The sequence below is a fragment of the Gadus chalcogrammus genome, chromosome 17, assembly GCF_026213295.1.
Source record: "Gadus chalcogrammus isolate NIFS_2021 chromosome 17, NIFS_Gcha_1.0, whole genome shotgun sequence".
In the NCBI taxonomy this organism is placed as follows: Eukaryota; Metazoa; Chordata; class Actinopteri; order Gadiformes; family Gadidae; genus Gadus; species Gadus chalcogrammus.
The window spans coordinates 8,481,539-8,501,538 of record NC_079428.1 but is presented as its reverse complement, the minus strand read 5'-3'; the positions used below and the strand labels follow the sequence as shown (position 1 = coordinate 8,501,538).

The 20,000-nt window shown below is 45.2% G+C and overlaps 1 protein-coding gene, 1 non-coding gene and 1 pseudogene across 2 annotated transcripts; 1 reads left to right on the top strand and 2 right to left on the bottom strand.

The window, feature by feature from the left end:
* Positions 1-10,074, bottom strand: part of LOC130370461 (RNA-binding protein FXR2-like) — a 16,425-nt pseudogene extending 6,351 nt beyond the window's left edge.
* A 3,122-nt stretch (positions 10,075-13,196) lies between these two features.
* Positions 13,197-18,099, top strand: LOC130370333 (HAUS augmin-like complex subunit 4). The gene is given in 10 exon segments (XM_056576074.1): positions 13,197-13,437; positions 13,564-13,703; positions 13,881-14,012; positions 15,670-15,747; positions 15,750-15,839; positions 16,065-16,161; positions 16,486-16,631; positions 17,051-17,181; positions 17,408-17,476; positions 17,830-18,099. Coding segments are annotated over 10 exon segments (1,131 nt in total). The 5' UTR covers positions 13,197-13,370; the 3' UTR covers positions 18,011-18,099.
* A 1,663-nt stretch (positions 18,100-19,762) lies between these two features.
* trnaa-agc (transfer RNA alanine (anticodon AGC)) lies at positions 19,763-19,835 on the bottom strand. Its single transcript has one exon. It is a non-coding gene; the product is annotated as a tRNA-Ala (tRNA).
* Between the last annotated feature and the right edge of the window lie 165 nt (positions 19,836-20,000).

The following is a 20,000-nucleotide window of genomic DNA, read 5'->3' as shown; positions in this document are numbered from 1 at the left end:
CTGCAGGACACACTCTGATATAACACTCAACATATGCTCAGGGGAAAACATCCCAGCTGCAGCCGAACTGCAGCTAGCACGACCAAACACAAAATACTGTGTTTAATTCTGCATTTCATTAAAATGCTTTAATGAAAGGCAGCCTTTTAGTAAACTTAAGATGACGGAGTGGTGCGTCTGTCTTGGGAATGGGGGTTCAAGACCACACAGCAAGATAATTGTTTGTATATTTATTTTTTATAATACACCATGAATGCATTGAAAGTTAGAATGTATACGATGGTAGAATCAACAAGTAACTGGCACTAAAAAAAGAAAGACTAGTGAAACAAATACAAAGCTATTCCAAAATGTATTGAGAAGTGTGGCTTGCGTTGAGTAGAAACATAAAATAAGCACATGGGTGTGGGTTTGTGTGGCGATAGGGGGGCGCCCTGTTCATATCACCTCATGTTGCCGGGCCTGGTGGTCTTTGCTGGACCCCTGCCTGCCTGCCTTCCTCACGGGGAAGCTTCTTGTCGTTGTCGCCCTCGATGCGGACGCGGACCACGCCCGACTTGTCACGATCTCCTGGATCACCTTTGCCGCTCTTGCCGATGACTTTGCCTGTGGGGGTTGAAGAGAGAGAGGGTTTTGGAATGGTAGGGACGGAACTAAGAGTTCGGATAGACTGAAAGCAGTCCGATACCGCTCTCTCCAATATAATGATCCTTTACTGGACTGTACTTTGAACACATCAGCATATCGTGATGGCATTTCTGTTTAAATACCCAGGAATCCAGCCATGGATCCATCTGTACCTCAGTACCAGAGGGTGAGCGGTCAGGAGCACGTGGACCACTTCACCTACGAGGTTCCTGGGCACGTGGAAGTAGTCTTCTTGAACTCCAGGGTACACCGGCCTGTTTGACCGCCTCAGGGGTCTGAAACCAAACAACAACACGCCGCATCAGCACCACGTCATCGGCGTCCGCCGGCGTCATTGTCACGTTGCCACGGCGACCACCCCACCTCTCCGTAGATGCGGAAGGTGCAGCTCTCCTCCTCCAGCTCGATGGCGGTGACGCCCGCCACCTTCCTGGCCTGCTGGAGTTGGCGCCGTGCGTGCCGATGGCGAGCCCATCAGGTCCTCGCGCACGCGCACCTCCTCATTGGTAGGCCGAGGCCAGCTGCTTACCTCGTCTGGCGGAGGGGATCAACGAGGTGATTGGGCGGTGGGGGAACGGGTTTGCAGCAGATGGGGCTTTTTTTAATTTAAACACTACCTTTTTGTGATTATGTCTGTTTCCATTTACCCATAACTCTATTGAAGAAAGATTTACATAACTAATAAATGGATTCAAATTTGAAAAATACATTTGACGGTAAATCTTTTGAACATAAGTTCGCCTATTCTAAGTGCTTTATGTTCGAATGTGCATTATACATGTGCCTTCTGTACAGTAAAGTTCTTATGACAAGGTGAATGTCAGCTTTGTAGTCCTCATCCTAACCCACAGCAAGGGTTTTTGTGGTGTGTGTGTGTGTGGGTGTGTGTGTGGTGGTGTGTTGTGTGTGTGTGTGTGTGTGGTGTGTGTGTGTGTGTGTGTGTGTGTGTGTGTGTGTGTGTGTGTGTGTGTGTGTGTGTGGTGTGTGTGTGTGTGTGTGTGTGTGTGTGTGTGTGTGTGTTGAATCTACCTCAAGGTGTTTGGTAGCCTCCTCGTTGCGGGACATTAGCATTAGCTTGGGTGCGGATGCTGCGGAAGTGCATTTCACTGAGGAGCAGCGGCGCGCTTCACTGTGGTTTCGTTCGTCGACTGCAAGAAGAGAGGGTTAGGAGATAAACATAATGGGGTCACCGCGTAATGCACCCATGACCGTAAATGGTCATAGTTGACGTTTTCTCACTTGTTATGCATAGTAGGCACATCTCAATTTGTATGGAAATATGTCATTCAATACACCTAAAAGTCCTTGCCGATAATATTATTCTAATAATACTTAATGATAGGGTTGGTGTTTATAATGGGACATGTGGCGAGCAGGGGTACTGACCAACACGATGAGTTCATGTGTCTGGGCGCTGTAGAAGATGCAGTTGGCTCCAATGGCTTTCCTGAAGTCTTTGTGGATGTTGTCGTTAGCACAGCTGTTGATGGAAAGAAAGGAGGGAGGGAAGGGGGAGAGAACGTGTAAGCAGAGTCAGGTGTGTGTGTGTGTGTGTGTGTGTGGTGTGTGTGTGTGGTGTGTGTGGTGTGTTGTGTGGGTGTGTGCTGTGTGTGTGTGTGTGTGTGTGTGTGTGTGTGTGTGTTGTGTGTGTGTGTGTGTGGTGTGTGTGTGTGTGGTTGTGTTGTGAGAGAGAGAGGTATCCAACAACACCTCTCTGATGTGTTGCCGATCAAGGGCAACACATTTCAACTGTTAGATCATTCAAGAAAATAATAAACTTTGCAATTCAATGTGCGGTGTCGACGTTTGATGAATTGTGTTCTTCATTAAAAAAATATTACGATTAACTTAATTAAAGAAGCAAGATCTGCACTGAACAAAGGGGTTGAGTGCATCACCGGACCAGTTTCACAGAGGCGTCTTTGTAGCACAGACGGTGTCGTCTACTTTATTGTACCAGGCACAGACTAACCAGGACCGTCCTAAGCACAAAAAACTTCCAAACTTCCGGCACCCTTGTGAAGATGAGTCTACTTCTGTGCCCCGGTCAAGACCGAAGGTCACAGACCCTTACGTAGTGCTTTAAAGCGTCACGTGCGTTTACGCCTCTTTAGAAGGGCAGAGTATGCAGGGCAGTGTCGGGGGCTCTGCTCACATGTCCCGCAGGTCTTCGGGGATGGCGATGGGGACCTTGTGGAAGGAGGATCGGGTGGAGGGGCTGTTGGGGTTGAGCGGCCGGATGCGCTCCGCTGTGACGATCTCGTTGTATGTGGCGTCGCACGCGGCGTACTCGATCACGTAGAACTGAGGACGAACAAACACTGCAGTCAGACGGGGGGGGCGCCTTGTGGCGCACCGACAGGTTTGCGTCTTCTTTGGTAGGTGTGCGACCTGCTCATTCCCTCCCTCTCTTTCAACCGACTTTCCTGTGCATGCTGCCCGTTCTTGGCCGTCGAGAAAAAAAAAAAGGCTCGTAATCGCATATATATTTACAGTATTTACAATAGAAACACAGAATTAGCCACATGGCGTCACTTTGAGCAAATTCAGCATTAGGTCCACCGTGACTAAGACAGACCGTTACTCTGGTCAAAGGTCAGGATAAAGTGAAATGGAAGATAAACTGCAGCAGAAATATTGCCAAGCCTGGATTATCTCAGTTTATTTTGAACCGGACTGAAATCCAAGAGGGTAATGGCAGCCACATGATTTTTACATACAGCTCCAGAGTTCTCCAAAGTCCATAGAGACGATCCTATGTATTAAAATACTGGGCCGGGACCTCTAACGGCAAGAGGCACATTAACAGCGATGGTTAACAATAGAAACAGTTTCAAATAATTGGATCAAAATGCAAATACTGTTCGTTCCATGTGGCTGACTAACACTGAAATAGGAACAGAAACGGAACAGAAATAGGAAAATGGGGTTCAAATCAAGAGAGCGAGAAGAGAGCGGGAGTTTGGTTGAGAGCCAACAACCCACACTAAGACATTCCTGGTCTTATCACACTGTCCGGGACACTAACAGTGCCAGCTCACGACTCCTCATTGTGTGATTGTAACGTCCCATCTCACTGACCCACCGCAACACTCACACACTGGCCCTGGACTCTCACCAGTTCCAAACGGGTAATTTAGCAGGAGCTCTAATCCAAAGTGAGGACAGTGGATTCAGGACGGTCATTGGGGTCCGAGTGACTTTCGCCACACAGCCCCACTACACTAATACTGCTTTGTAAAAGCAAGGACCTTGAAAACCGTTGTGATGCTGCCGTTGCAGAACAGCAAGGCACTCAATGTATTACAAAGGTCCCAGGAGCCAGGGCTGACGGGGGAGGAAGTGCATGGACCTCGCTGGAGAGGAGAAGTCATCTTGCTCTGGTAAATATTTAGCCAGACTTCATAACGGTGGCAGCATGTCCTTAAAACCTTTGATTAACGGACGTATACTTCATTGCGCGGCATACATAACGCATTTGTTTGTTAGTTTGTTTTGTTTTACCTTTGTCTTCTCTAATGGCTGACCATCAACTGGTAGGCGATCAGAAGTATCGACCTAGCAAGGTGCCACACAACAAAAGGGATTCTTTTACGGTTCGAGGGACCAGTCATGTTTTAAATGCCAAAGGGGACAGACAAATCAAACCAACAAACAAACAAGGCAGAGAACAAGCAGCGTCCCGAGCAAACTAGACGCATCTCATCAGCACACACTTGTTCCCGTCAGTGACCGCAAGACCAACGTCCTGACCCCCTGACCCACACCACCTGCCGGGAGCCCCCGCGCCCACCGCCCACCGCCCACCGGCCGCCTGGTCCCACCGCCGCCCGACTCACCTCTCCCTTCATCATCCGCACCCGGGCCAGCCACCAGCCGCATGGCTCCTGCTCGTTGGCCCTGGAGTACACCTGCAGAACAGGACGGGAGGGACAGACCCCAGCGCCACATTAGATCCAATATGGAGCGGAGGGTTCGATCCCAATGGCCGACCACTTGGAGCGGGGCGGCCTAAACCCCGACCTCCTTATTGACATGTGTGTGAATTTGCTGGAAGTCAGCAAAATGGCTTAATTTATGCTCATTGTATGTTTTTAAATGTTTCCCGTCTTTTAACTATCTTTAAGTTGCAAGTGAATGCGTGTCACGCATTTAAAAATGGATTAGGATCCTCCGTTTATCCTTTTAAATAAATATTTCCCTGACACTTAGAACAATTCATTGTAATTTATCACATTTTTTGTTGCGAAACCCCATCGCCTGTCAAGTAGTTCGCTACCACTAATTAAAAAAAGATAGCATAATCGTTCTGATCTACCCTGCACATTCTTGGTTCCAAACGCTTCTAGGCATTCTAGGCATTAGTCCAATTTTGATAGTATGTTTTGGCTGCTCTGCGTGCTGCTTTTCATAAATGTTTCAGACGCTCATTCATTATATGGAAATATCAGGTTATGTATGACTCTTTTTTAACCCTTCCCTGTAATATTTCAAACGCCAACTTGGACTTTGACGTTAACATCCTAATTTAAACGGCTGTCTATTAGAAGATGCCTCCAACACAACATACAGGAAATGGACAGCCCCAAGAACAGCGGCCATCTTGTAGTCAACCACGACCGTTGACGACCAGCGACTAGCCCACAAAGGGGGCCGCTTCACGCTTTCCCCCTGCACGTCGACCAAGGTTATAGAAAATGGCCGTCGCTTATCAGATCGGTTTATTCTGTCCCGCCATTACACGCCGACGGCAGGTCATTACCATGATAACAATCTCTAACCCTGTCGTCAATCCTGGAGCTGAAGGCTTGGTGTAAAACTTTAACTGATACAGGATGCTCCTAGATTCAGGAGGGGAGTGTTCTGGGACTAGTGGCTACAGCGGTTCTAGGGGTTTGTCCCGGCGGGGGTGTGGGGCTGTGTTGGGCTCACCTCCACCTCCTCTCCCTCGCCGATGTCCTTGTTGAAGTCGGCCGGAGGGGGGAGCCGCACGTCGCTGAAGGGCAGCTGCCTCTCTGGTTGCCAGCTTTGGGTTGTTTGAGGGAAAGAGGGGAGGGGGAACGAAAGAGAAAGCAACTGTCAGTCTAACCGCCCACCGGCTGTAAGGACGACAGAAACCTGCCGAGCTAAACAGCCTTTCAACTGTGCTGTCCGTGGAGGTTGTTGTTTTTGCTAAGACAGTGGGTGTCTATTCTGCCTGCCAAATGTTGGGCAGATCCGTCAGTACACACACACACACACACACACACACACACACAAAGTGCCCTTCATAAAATCTAAATGGTTCATTAACTTTGATGAGGTTTTAAAGAGGCCGAAGACAGAACGCAGAGGGACACCTTGGCCCCTGAAAAATATATTTTTACACAAACACTCAAAACGGAAACAAATCAAGGAAGATACGATAAAAAACACGGCAAAGTGCTCCCAAGTTTTTCAATGAAAATATTATGTATACACTTCGAGAGTTCTGTTAAATAATATTATCCAGTGGATTGTTGGCATCTACACAAGAGTCTAGTTGGGATAGATAAGGTGTGTTTAGTTTACGACAGTTGAACACCAGGAGCCCCACTCACAGTATCTGTGAGCTGGGGGGGAAGGGGGGGGTGGCACATGGGGCAGGAGATGAGGGAAGGAAACTAACGCGCCTGTTACAGCGGAGGAGGGGTTGATCGGACCTACCTCCGATCCCACCGGACTGCATACCTTGAGGGACTATTTTTAGGAACAGTCTGCATTACACACTCCAGCCAACTAGATAAAAGTGTGTGTGTGTGTGTGTGTGTGTGTGTGGTGTGTTGTGTGTGTGTGTGTGTGTGTGTGTGTGTGTGTGTGTGGTGTGTGTGTGTGTGTGTGTGTGTGTGTGTGTGTGTGTGGACAGCTGCACGTGGCCAATGGCCGAGTGTAGTTTAAAATGCCAGGTTCACAACTCCACCCCCGATCTCTCCGCTTACAGCACTGATCATTTTCCTTATTAACTCAAATTAATGGTCAGGACTATATTATTAAATGTTATACGTGTTTTAGTGAATAATAACTTACTTGTTTTCAAATACAATTGTTAGGGAGTCTTCGTGGACATCTTTGATGTAACCCTGAGGAAAAACAAAACAAAGGGGGAGGATAGGTTATTTTGTTTTGTTTTTTAAAACACAGATTTAACAGGGAATGATGCAAGAGGGATATTGGAGGGGAAAGGGAGCAGTTAATTTTGACTGGATTTCAGTAATTGAGAAAGTGTGTCAAGTCACAGCTGGAAGCCAGTTCCCAAGATACAGAGCGAGACAAGACGGAGAGACGAGAGACAGAGAAAGAGTGACACACAAACACACAGAGAAATTAACATAAAGAATAATCTTGGGCCCCGAGTAGAATACCTAGTGTAAATCTAATCCCGTTTAGTTGGCTCTGACACCGGCATGTCAGGGAAAGTGACGAGGGGCGTTCCGAGTTTCCTCCCCAGGCGGCCCTCCCAGGAATACCTCACACACATACAGAGTGGCTTCTGGAGGACTGGAGGACTGGGTGGCGTTGTGGACCAGGGAGTGTGGGGGTCGGTGTGTGTGAGCGCCATGGCGGAGCAGACATGCATGGTGTGGCCTATATGTAGCGATCGCATGACGCCGAGGAAACTCTCCCTAAACGTATGTGACAGCGAAACGTTAATAACCGGCCCCGTGTGAAGCTATGTCGGTGGCCTCCATTCAACTCCCAGCTTCACCTTTAAAGTCATAAGGGTGGAGGCTAGGGGTTGCTATAGCTATCAGTAGGACACGGCCTTATATGGGTAGAGAGGGGGGGCGAGGAGTGTGTCGCAAATCCTCAAGCTTGCGTAGTACGGAGGCGACGGTAGTGGTCAGCTAGGAGCCTCATGGTTCCAGTCATGGTCTGGCTAGTACCATGACACCTCAATGGGACCCCCCCCCCCCCTCCCACACACACGCACACGAAAAGTAAATCTTCTACCCAAATTTGTGCCATGGCGGCTGCATGTCAGCCACTATTACTAAAACACACAAAATTAAGAAATGTGTGCGTTTGTGCAGGCGTCGCTCAGGAGACAGCTGCCTGTGGTGGCCAGCGTGTGCATGCTAGGTCAGGAAAGGCAAGCCGGTTTGCCTGGAGTGCTCCCCTGTCACAAGGAGCAGGGGGGGGTCCTTCTTAGAGGTGTGACGCATGGGGTCGGGGGGTAGGTGGGAGGTGGCGGTGGTCACAGCCAGTCCTGGGCTATGACGTGCCCTGCCTCCATGTTTGGGCACGAGACCACGTGAAGTTTCTCTGTGATCCATTCATTCTGGAGGGTTCGAAGGCAGGGTGGCTAAGCTAGTTTAACTAGGCGAGGCGAGGCGAGCCGGGGCATGGTAGGCGATCTTTGGAGGCCCCAACAGCAAATATCCTTAAATAACAATGAATACAGCAAATAACATTAAAATGAGGTCTCCCACAGCCGAACAGACCATTGGTTTATCGCGGTGTTCGGTGCACCTCCAAAAGGGGCTGTCCTATTAACAGAACTTGGGGATATATTGCAAGTCCTGCATTATTGACATTTTAGAAACAAAAAGGATTATTGTGAGTCATAGGTGGTTGCGGGGGAAAACCCAGAATGAAAAAAAAATTAAACATACAACACAAGACGAGTGTCAACCGACTTCAAGCATCGGAGCTTCGATCCCCTCCACCAAACATGGCTACCCTTAACAGTAAAACAAAAAGCAAAGGAGCTTGTAACTGGAGATAGTGAGCATCCATCTCCAGCATTATTTAAGTGAAGCATCTCTGGACACATGTAATGCGGTGAGAGCGGGGGATGGAGGGGATAGATAGAGAAAGGATAATGGAGGGCAGTGATAGAAGAGTGGGAAAAAGTTAATGTCATGCCGAGGGTCGAAGCTGTCAGGCGTAAAACATAACGACAGGTGATGAGTGGGGGGAGTAAATATAGTCACTGAGCCACCATGTGGGCCGGTGTAAGGACTGAGACCCACTGCTAGTCCCGCAAAAAGGACACTTACTAATATTGTACCATTATACTTGCGAAAAAAAAAAATCAGCATATTACTGGCTCATGCCATTAAATTCTAGGCACTGGCTGAGTTTATGCTGTACCACAAAAATGAAATCATCCAAAATACCTCACGAAAATAGTAATGACGGATGTTTTGTTAATAAAAACAACACAACGTTTCGAATTGGATTTGTTATTAAAGTTCTGCTTGAAAGAAAAAAAACATTTTAATGACGACAGCGATGCCATGTGACTAGGCGTGAAACTTAAGGCAGCCTTTCCCATGAAGATTGACATGAACTGAAAGTGGACACACAGAAAGCAAAGCAGAACACTCACAACTAAACATTACATTTCAATGTAGACCATATCTTAAAATGTGTACATCGTGGTCGGCATTAGATAAAGCCTATAATTAAGTTTTTATGATCAACTATAAACACATATTACTGCTTTCAGTCGTAGCAATGTAGATCACAAATTGCACGACAATGCTAAAACACAGCCTCATAATAGGGCTAGTATTAGTCGTCATTAATTAAACTGAAATTAACTATTTTAGAAATATTGAGTCAGCCGTTTCAGTGCTACATAGTAATTGTTGTTTGGCGAGGTTAAATAACATGACAGTTGCTAAAAAAGCATTTAGGCTGGGCCATGCACACACACTGATGACTGTTGTACCTAGCTCACACAGCTAGCATGAGCTAACACAACCATCCACCCCACCATGGCCACAACACACCCGGACTCATCTCCATCCGTCCGGACCACTGCTCATATTCACCGATTGGATGGCTAGAGAAGTCCCAATACATCAATAAAGTATAAAAAACATTCCAATTCGTGGTTGAAACTTTTTACTTTAAGCTTCCAACCACCTTTCCTGACGGCAGTTTACCTTGTAGAAGGCCCCGTTCGAGCCCCGCACCTCCACCGCCAGCCCGTCCATGCTCGCCGTCGGTAGCTCACCACGGCCGGGCAACTTGTCCGGAGACGCTCCGCCTCCCGGCGGTTCAGCCGGTACAACCCCCAGCCTGGCCGGCCCGTCGCCGCCGCCGCTCCCCGGCCGCTTGTGGATCTCCAGTGTGTCGGAGGGTGGAGGGAGAGGGGCTGAGGTGAAGGGGTCGGGGAGATAGGTGGTGGTGATGGTGGTGTTGACTGATGGCACCGCAGACGCTATCTCCAGCGGCCGGTTCCGTGTGTAAAAATGTGGGGCTCACTGAGCAGGATGACACCGCACCGGCCGACGAGCCCTGACGTGCGTCAACGGAGCCCACGAAGCTAATGATGCTCAGACTACAGGCAGAGAATGCTAGCGAATGGGCAATTAGCTAGGCTAGGCTATTAACACCTCGGTGCCTCGGTGTCTTTGAATGGGGCGCTAGCTATCAAACAGGGGCTATATCTTACTGCGTGTGTTTCAGTACGCGCCTGGGGCGCAGTCGTTGTTTGTATATCCTCCCTTTTTTTCCGCGAGTCGTCACCGGGATTTCCTTCCTTTGTTTGTGTGATGTCAGTTGTGCAGCTAGGCTTCCTTCCAAAAAAAAAACGCGTTGTTGGTGCACTGTAGCCCGGCCCATCCTTTACTCCAACCACCCGTCCCCTCAAAAGCACGCTGAGTAGAGTGGATCGGCGAGGGACTGGAATGACCTCCAAGAACCCCACCCCCTCAATTGCAAAAAGGACCCCGCCCCAGCCACGATACCGGCTGCGGATTTGGGCTACAGAGGTCGTCGATCTAGGTAGCGTGTGTTGATTGGTTTTTCTAATTAGAGGTTGGTTCACGTTTTTGCACCAATGGCTATTTGGACATTGTATCCCATCCGGATCTATTTGGATTTACTTCCGTGCCAGTTATATCGGTACTCGAATTAACTGGACCCGGTACATCCGGTTTTGCTCCCTCATTGATAACTAAGGAACCAGTATGCAACACACTACCAGGCAATTGTGTAAACTACTATACAGCAAAACGGTACCATTGGGTCAATAGTCCATGGTAGGTTATACCAGAGTAGAGAGCACCAATTTGATAGGCCTATACTATACGTTATATCAAAGTAAGGTATTGTCTGATCATGCACTATAACAAGATGTAAAGTATATAAAATCGATGATGTAATGTTAAGTGTTAATGCTATATGTTGCAGGTTTTTTTTTATTCCAAACTGTGAATGCAAAGCAAAAAGGTTGTGTCGGAGTGTATAACTTTTCTAACTTAGTTATTTCGTTCGTTATCCCAAAGGTATAACAATTCCTTGCTGTTGTTCCAAAGTAATGGAGAGTTAAATAGAACAACGAACAAGACATGGTTAAGAAAAAGCAACGAAGTAGAGGAGGAAGCTTCTGGAAGAACAGATATGTCCCACACCTGCTGCCAGAAGAAGCAGCTGTGTGAACCGCACAGATCAGATGGTCAGAAGGGGACCCAGGCCGTTACAATCACACTAAGGAATTGCGATTGCAGGCTAAATGTGTGTCGCTCATCTGCATTGTAGCTGGAACAGTATCGGCTGACTTTTTCAAGTGATTCGTCAAGTGTCGAAAGAAGATTGCAACCAGCGAAATAGTTAATTATAATTATTAGGTGAGTGCTGCATGCAGCGCTCAACTATTGTTCTTCTTAGGTTTTATTACTATCATTATTATTAGATCAGTTTCTTTAACGAGCAAGTAAAGAGGATAGATATATTGCTAAAAGATGACGACAGGACTTGCTGCTGACATTAGGAATCAAACTGAGTTCAGTGGTAGTCAATGCCCTTGACACAAACCTATCCAGCCCATTCCTTTCATTCAAATATAAAAAACAACAACGAATAAAGTGTGTACGAAGTATCATAATACAATATGTTGAGCATGTGCACAGCACAGGACAGATGGGGCGTTGACCGTACACATTTAACACAAGTCAACGTTTCTGAACAGCTTGCATGTCATGTCACCATACTCAGCTCTCTGCATGCTGAGCAGCAGGCGGCATCACAACTCTCGGGCTGATGGAGGATAGGCGTGTTATTATGGGATGTAAATCAGTTAAGTGTTACGGCTTTATTGACGGGAAGCGTCCTGGCCTGCACCCTTCCTGCATCTCCAACTGGGAGGAAACAAGTGACGCCACGCTGCTCTAGATCTCTAGAAGTAGGCCGAGGTGACACGCTCGTAGGTTGCTAAGGGCAAGTGGTGTAAAATCACAGAACATGGAGAGATTGAAATTCTCTAGGTATCATGTCTAAATTGCTGCTGATTTCAAAGATAATTCTCTGACAAGATAATGAATACAATATCATCAAGGGGCTTATCATGTTTTGCAGTAGAAAGATGTAAAAAAAAGAAAGGGGCCTGATAATGTCTATTCTATTTAGTAATGTCAGCATCATTAAGCCTTTCATTATGAGATAATACCACCAAACTAATAATCACTAATGATCAAAATTCCTACATTTGCCACCATCATCCTCATCATCAACATCATCATCTTCATCATCATCATCATCGTTGTCACTCCATAGAAATATATATAAACTGAATCCTGTCCCTTAAATTAAACTTCCACCAAGTTTTCCTCATGCAGCCTCCCCCTCTTCATCAGGGTTTTCCCATCCCGGTGTCCCAGTATCAAAACGCTTACAAAGGAGAGCCCCACAAGGAGCAGACAGAAGGGGCAAACAGCAGCAGCAAATGTTCCTATGTTCTTACGGCTCACTGGGTTCTCCGTGTCTTGGGGAAGTGGGGTGGGTGTGTGAGGGCAAGAGGAAGGGGCAATACCAGATCATGACAGTGAAAATGTCCCTCCTCAAATGGTATATAGGGGCAGAAATAAGCTCAACTGTTTCATTCTATATTTGCGCCGCACTATATTTCATATGAAAACAGGGACTAATGTTAGTTGCATTATTTATAGCTTTTCTTCTTGTGTTTAATGTAAATAGTTGCATTGAAAGTATGCATATGCATGTTTATTCTGTGTGGCCCTGTAGGATAGTGATATAAGGCCAACAAAGCTGTTGTTATAATACAAATTATGAGTCTTCTACCTTTGTGTACCAGGGCACATGGTCCATGGCCCAGGGTCAATGTCTTATAGCTTCACTAGTTTAGCCTACTACCTGTGCCCTGGTACGTACAAAGAGCAGAACCGTTTTTATTTTTATTTAGAGCAACACCTCTGTGAAAAAAGGTCACCTTTATTGTATTCAATGAATGCCTCACACATGGATAACAGTCCATTAATAATGCCATATTGCAGGTTTTTTATGTCCACCATAAATGCTCTATAATTTTCCTGTTCAGTTCCAAACAGAATATATAAATTATATAAGTATGTAGGCTATATTATGTGCGTATATTAAGGAAGTAAGGTGTAATAAAAAATATATATTTGACCATACTTCCTGATGCAGTTGTCTACAGGTGTAGGGTGGTAAGACGACCAGATGGGGGCAGTCATTCACCACTAATAGTTTGGAACAGCCAAAAAAAAGATATAGAAGGAGGAAACGGCCACTCAACCAATAGCAAAGCTTGTTGAAGACGCGCGCGGCTTGAGCTTGAATCAGGAAGTCCATTTACAGACATAAACAACTCGAATGGTTACTTCGTAATCTACAGTCGTCGAATGTGTCATCGTTATTAGTACGAGACGTTTATCATTGGTTGTAGTAGAGCGGCAGTACAACTCACGTAAATTCGTGATTTTATTGATCTGATGATGTCTTCTGCTGAGACTGTTAGTGAATCTTCACTTGGGAAGGGAGACAACTTGCATCAAGAAGGTACGTTTCCATTTCAATTAAATGCAGGTAGACCGACGGACAGACAGCCTGTTTGCAACGTGTTTCAGGTGTAGTCCATTGTAACGATCTAGTTGTGGGGGTGGTTTGGTTTCTCCCCGACCCTAGTGCTGGCGTCCTTCCCGTTGTGCGACCTCACTGAGGAGGACTTGATTCAGAACCCCAAGCTTTGTAAACTCCTGGCAACCTTGTCACAGCACGTTGACCAAACCGGACTTTCGGCCCCACTCAAGACGGATCTTGAGAAGGTAAGATACGTTTACTATTAACCGCATGTAAATATTGTTATCTAAAGATATATTTTTTTATTGCAGTTTTAAAACGCAGACATTTTTATTATCTGGGATTGCCTGGAAAAAGCAGAGATTAATTCCTTGAATGTGTGAGTGTGCTTGGCCATTAAAACGGTTGTTTCCTGATCCAAGGCAGAGCAGAAGCTGCAGAACCAGAGGCGTCGCTGGCTGCAGGTGGAAAGCCTGCATCGCACGCTGCAGGAGATGATGCAGGACCACCACGTGAAGAAGCATCGCACCACTCTGCCCCCCGACGTCACCATGGTATGGGACACACACACACACACACACACACACACACACACACACACACACACACACACACACACACACACACACACACACACACACACACACCACACCAGTGGCGGCTGGTGGTTTTAAAGTGAGGGAGGAAGGACTGCGTGCATGGTTGCCATTGCCCTGCTTGCACTGTTAGTGGCGTATGGTGGCATAAGAATGTTGTTTCAGGGCGTTTTGGGGAACTACAAAATAGCAGGTAGGGATAATTATGTGAATTTATACAAATCCACCAGTGGCAGCATTGTACTTTGAAAGCTGGTGGGCAGCATGTCTTGGACAACAAGGGCAGAAGGAAAGGATGCAAAGCCAATTAGTCAAACCATTTTTGCCCTCAGTCGAAAGTCGAATATCTCCCATCTTTTTTGCGGCGTTTCTCTGAGGCACGCCCACTTTTTGTCTTCATCTTTCGGAAATCTGAGAGTAGACCGAGAGCAGTAATGACGCTCTCAACAAAATGGCTGCGCCCGTGAAGAGATTTTTTTTTTTGTATTTGTACCACGTAGGTCATTTTAATGCTCTTAGACACTTGATTACATTGCTACTTTATTCCGGTCACCAATTTATACATTACATGGTCTTGCTGTGCGTGCAATACAATGTAAAGTTATGTTGTTTGTTTTCGGGCTGGTTTGCTAAAGAGACTAATGTAGCTAACAATAAACAACGACTAGCCAATTTCATGAAACAATCACAAAGACGAACAGGACCGCTATAAATGCTCAGAGACCGGAAAGTGCAACTCGGAAGGCTGGCGTCCAAAGGTTCAGCAAACACCACTAGACTTGAGGGGATAACCCCTCCCTCCAAGCTGCTCCACAGCCAGGGCTCCTGCTTATTGGTTCATAGCGCAGCATGCGCTATGAACCAATAAGCAGGAGCTGTGGAGCAGCTTGGAGGGAGGGGTGGCAGGATCCAGATCCCTTAGCTAGTCACACCAACTAACAGGAGGACTTTCCTCCTCTCTCCCATTGAACCCAGTGTTTCACCGGCCGCCAACACTTTCGGTGAAATTAATGGGAGTCAATGTAGGCTGAGGGAGGAACGTCCTCTCTGAAGTAATTGTCAATAGGTGATAGGGGATGCTAAGGTCCCTTTAGAGGGAAACAAACATTACATACAAAGGCATTAAAGTACGGTAGTCATATTTAAAAGCATTAATTCATTAGTAGTCTGGGCAATCTACATTTTTATTCTAAAGATGTTAAGGAGGATCTTCCTGCCTCTCCTCACTGGAGAAGCCTCCACTGATATGTACGTATACACACACACACACACACACACACACACACACACACACACACACACACACACACACACACACACACACAACACACACACACACACACACACACACACACACACACACACACACACACAACGCGTGTAATACCGTATTTCTGTTTTGCTTTTACAATTTTGTTAGTATGTGTGTGCTAAAATTTGTTTGTTTTTTAATTTGTTGTTGAAAAACAGTAGGAATTTCCTGTTTTTATAATGGGATATCGATCCCATTCAGGTACACGGGTCTGAGCTCTCACAAAAATATATTTTTCATGACATTAACATGGTAATGAGGTCTCCTCTGTTCCTTTCTGATGTTCTGTATCCGTGTTGCTAGTTCTTTGCCACATTGGAAAGGTGTCTTCTAGTGGCTCAGTGTGTTCGTCAACTAGACCTCAGTACCGCCACCACCACCACGACCACCACACCCCCCAAACGGGCACGGACCGGCCCTCTCTACTGGGGCTGGATCCTCAGCAGGTGCTGGAGCTCCTGCCCACAGAGAAGGTGTGTTGTAATCTGATCATTTATATACGGTAGATTAATGCAGAGGTGCATTATGGGAGGAGGAAGGGGACTTCTGTTGGGGATTCAATCACTCATGTTATCCGGGACTGACATATGATTTCAAATGCATCTATCGATGGTTTTTCTTAATTTACCCTGCATGAAATACTACAAGACTTGCATTCATCAAGGTTTGTGTATATCTTTTGGACTACTTTTCCGCAGATTGTGCAAAGAATGAAGCAGAGTTTGCCAAAGGAACTGGAGAGACATCTGAAGACAAAGTGCTTCAGTCTGCTGTCCTACTACCAGCCTGACTGGGGTACATTCACCCACAACAACCACGTCTTCTAGAAAGAAAACAAACGCTGAAATGTCTTTCTTTTATTGCTATTTATTATAAGCAACTTCCAGTAAGTCATTGATGAGAAGGTAGGAATTAGGGGATCTTGCCCAAGGATGCCTACAGACTAGACTTAGTTGTTCGTACCCAGAATCTTTGTGTCAAACAACCTAACCGCTATAGACTAGACTATCAGACAGCCACCCAATATCTTTCCTTCTCCTTTTTAATTATAAGTGGACACAATAGCTTTTGTAAATACCCCATGGAGGTGTCATGGCCGCTGTGTCCCTTCATCACCAGAAAGCGAGAGTGACGGTCTGAAGAACATCAAGCTGGCCCACCTGTCGGGCCAGCTGGACAGAGAGAAGAAGCGGGCAGAGAGCCTGAACGAGGTTTGCCGTGAGAACGCCGTTCTGCTCCAGCGACAGACCCAGCTCTACGTCCTCGTGGGTTTCATTGTTTGTTTTTAATTTCAATTTTTTTATTTAGAGCTTTTAAAATGTATGCTTTTAGTTTTTTTACACATTAAAAATTGTGTGTTGGACAGATATTTTAAATGTACTTAAACACTCACTTGAATCTAACCCCAGCAACCGCACAACCTATGGTGAAACAGTGGTGGGTGCAGTTGCAGATTGGTGAAATGTTTGACAACTGAAAACTATTGCACCAATCAAAACAAACCACAAATGATTACTAATACTGTGAAACCTATCTTGCTTGTTCTTGTTTTAAAAGTATATGCATTAAGACACCCGTTTATATTTGATTTAAGCTTTTCACAAAAGTGTTGTTAATCGCTCCTTGTGAAACATCTCTTTTAAGATGCCTCATGGTGATCTTTCCAAATGGCTTGCTTCACTAGGAGCTGAGCAAGTGCATCCAGCTCCTCCAGTCGCTCATCCTGGACCACAGACTGACCATCCAGACTCAACTGGACCACAAGAAGCTGGAATACTTGGAGGCCAAGTGTGAACTGGTGATGCAGAAAATCAGGTAAACTGTTATCAGCAGTGTCAGTTGTATATCTCCTCTTAAATACCATAATATTAGGCTTTCAGAAAAATATACTTTAAATTGGAAGTTCAAGTCAATGATCCCTAATTTGGGATAATATGGTTCTCAATTGTGTGATGGATTCTAATCCATATTGTGAGATGATGGCTGGGTGGAGTAACTATCTTTTAGTGCACTGAACACAAACACATTATGTCTCCTCCAGGATGGAGTCAGTGGAGATTGGGCTGGACACCTACACAGCCGACACCATAGCAGCACACAAAAAAATAAGGCAAGTCACTATAGTATAGTATACTATCGCTTGTTTAGTCCTCTATACAAAGTCCTAGGCGTTTCCTTCTAGAAAGTTGCGTTTAACTTTTAAGGAGTCCTCTGTCCTAGTTCAGAAGGTTTATAAACCTCCCAATAGTGTGATAAACACGAAATTCCATCATCGCTATAAAATTTTACGATTTTGATTATTTGGGCCAGGATAATCGTGGCATCATATTTTCATGTCATCCCATCGCTAAACGTTAATCATCGTTAGAAATAATTACCCCTGAAACGGTAAGGGTTTAGGAAGGGACGTCCCCCTAGCCTGCTCCAATGTCAACTCCCCCCCTGCCCGCCTCTCCATGGCAGAGATCTGCTGGAGTCTGAGCTGAAGGACCGTCGGGAGAAGCAGTCTGTCGGGTCCAAGCTGGCGTCGTTTGAGATGCTGGGGACGGAGTTTGAGGCGCTGGCTGACGAGTACGCCAGGCTGCAGGGAGAGATCAACGTCAAGAAGTGGGCGCTGAAGGAATTTCATGAGCATGCTGGATAGAGATCACACAAAGCTAACGTCTTACTTGGCTATGTCCCTTTATATTAATGTTGTCTTTTGTACATACTGAGTTTTTTCGTCAAATAAAAGGTCAGACATATTGTTTCGTTGTCAAACCTCGTGCAATATTTTGTTGTATTTAGGGGTCTGAGCAGCAACGCTGCTTGGCCCCTATTGTTTCTGTAACGTATTTTTTTCCCCCTCAAATTCTGTAAAAGTCATACTGCAGCCAATACCTAAAGTCAAAAACTCTTGAAATGTTCAGGTATGGTTACCGATAAACCCAAATTTGTGATACTGCATCCAAAGGTGGCGCTATTGTAAAAAATCATGAATTAGGCTTATTTCTCCTCACCAGATTTACCAGGGCCCAGTTTCCCGAAAACGATGGATCTTCGCTCTTTCGATCATTCCCACGATACTGAACGTGCATTCGCTTCACTCACGATGTTCGTAGGATTTTACCTGTCCACTGACAAGGTGCTGAAACGTGCTATGACGCAGGGGAGACTTAGGAATGTCGCAGGAAAATGGGATTAAAAAGGGTTAAAATATCTCCCCATCAAGGCCAACAGCAGAGTAGCCTACAAAAAGAATGGATTGCAATAATATCAATGCTAAAGATATTAAAACACAATTGATCCGGCCTAGGCCGACATATATATATATCCGTCCTGGAGCTATTTAAAAAAATTATGAACTAGCCTTATTTCTCCTTACGAGATTGACCTGGAATCAAAATTCTTTCATCATATTTATCTCTAAAATCAGATGCATCTTTTTAACCTGGTCTTCTGCTCTAATTTTTTTACTTTTCCCACAATTTCGTAGAAAAGCCAAACGTCCACAGTCTCAACCCATTTTACCATATGACCATTTTGTTATTCTATAATATACGGCTATCTTTAGGTGGATACCATTAACAGTGCTTGGAGTTTTCTTGATGTGTGCTTATCAATCGACATTTTCATAATGTGGATGACTGAGGCTTCATGCAGTTCAGGAATGTCCGTGGTTAAACAGGATAATGCCGTGTACTGGTGATCCTTAGGTTGAAAGTTCGAATCCTGATTAGAGCATTATGAATAAGCTGACCATGACATGCTGTAATCGCCACTCATTTAAGAAACACAACATTGAATAGCACCTGAAATTCATCAGGCATTCAACATTCCGGCTCATTCGTTTCCAAGAATCTGTCTGCCAAGACACAGCAAGGCACTAAGTAAGGGGAACATCTCTGTTAACCATTTTTCCTTCATAATTAACTCTTGTCATGTTTATATTTCTTCCGTTAGTGTTCTTGACTACAAATGTTTAATTTCCTCAGAATTTCAAAGATTTTTCCGGTATATGCTTTGGAGAAAGAAGTTGAAGGAGTTGTGTGCTTATCAATAGACGTTATATTATATATTGTTATATTTCTAATTCTTTTTCAACAGCTTGCTATCTAGCAAACTAAAACTAAACTAAAAACTAAAAGGAAAACAATCGCAAAATAAACTAAAACCGAAACACAGGAGTTGAACGTAATGTAGTAGATAACGATTAAAAGTTAAACAAGTAAACATAACAATAGTTAACTGTTAAGTTAAAAAAAAAGAATCATGTATACGATATTGTTCTTGTCGTTCTGGGTACAATGGTTGGCGGGTCTCTTTTTTGGTGAAGATGAAACTGAACTGGAAACACCATAAAAATAGTCGAATTAATGGACATAGCTCTGCATACAAAAAAAAAAAAAAAAAAGATTGGAGGATGCGGGCATCGATCCCGCTACTTCTCGCATGCTAAGCGAGCGCTCTACCATCTGAGCTAATCCCCCGTCCGAATACATGGTAGTGTCATTTCTAATTTGTCATGTTTCTTTTATTTGAATATTGTATTATATATTATTTTTTTATATTTAGGTTTACCTTAATAAAATCTTAAACAGCCAAATATGATTAATTACAGGCCATTGTATCCGGGGGGGGGGGGGGGGGGGGGG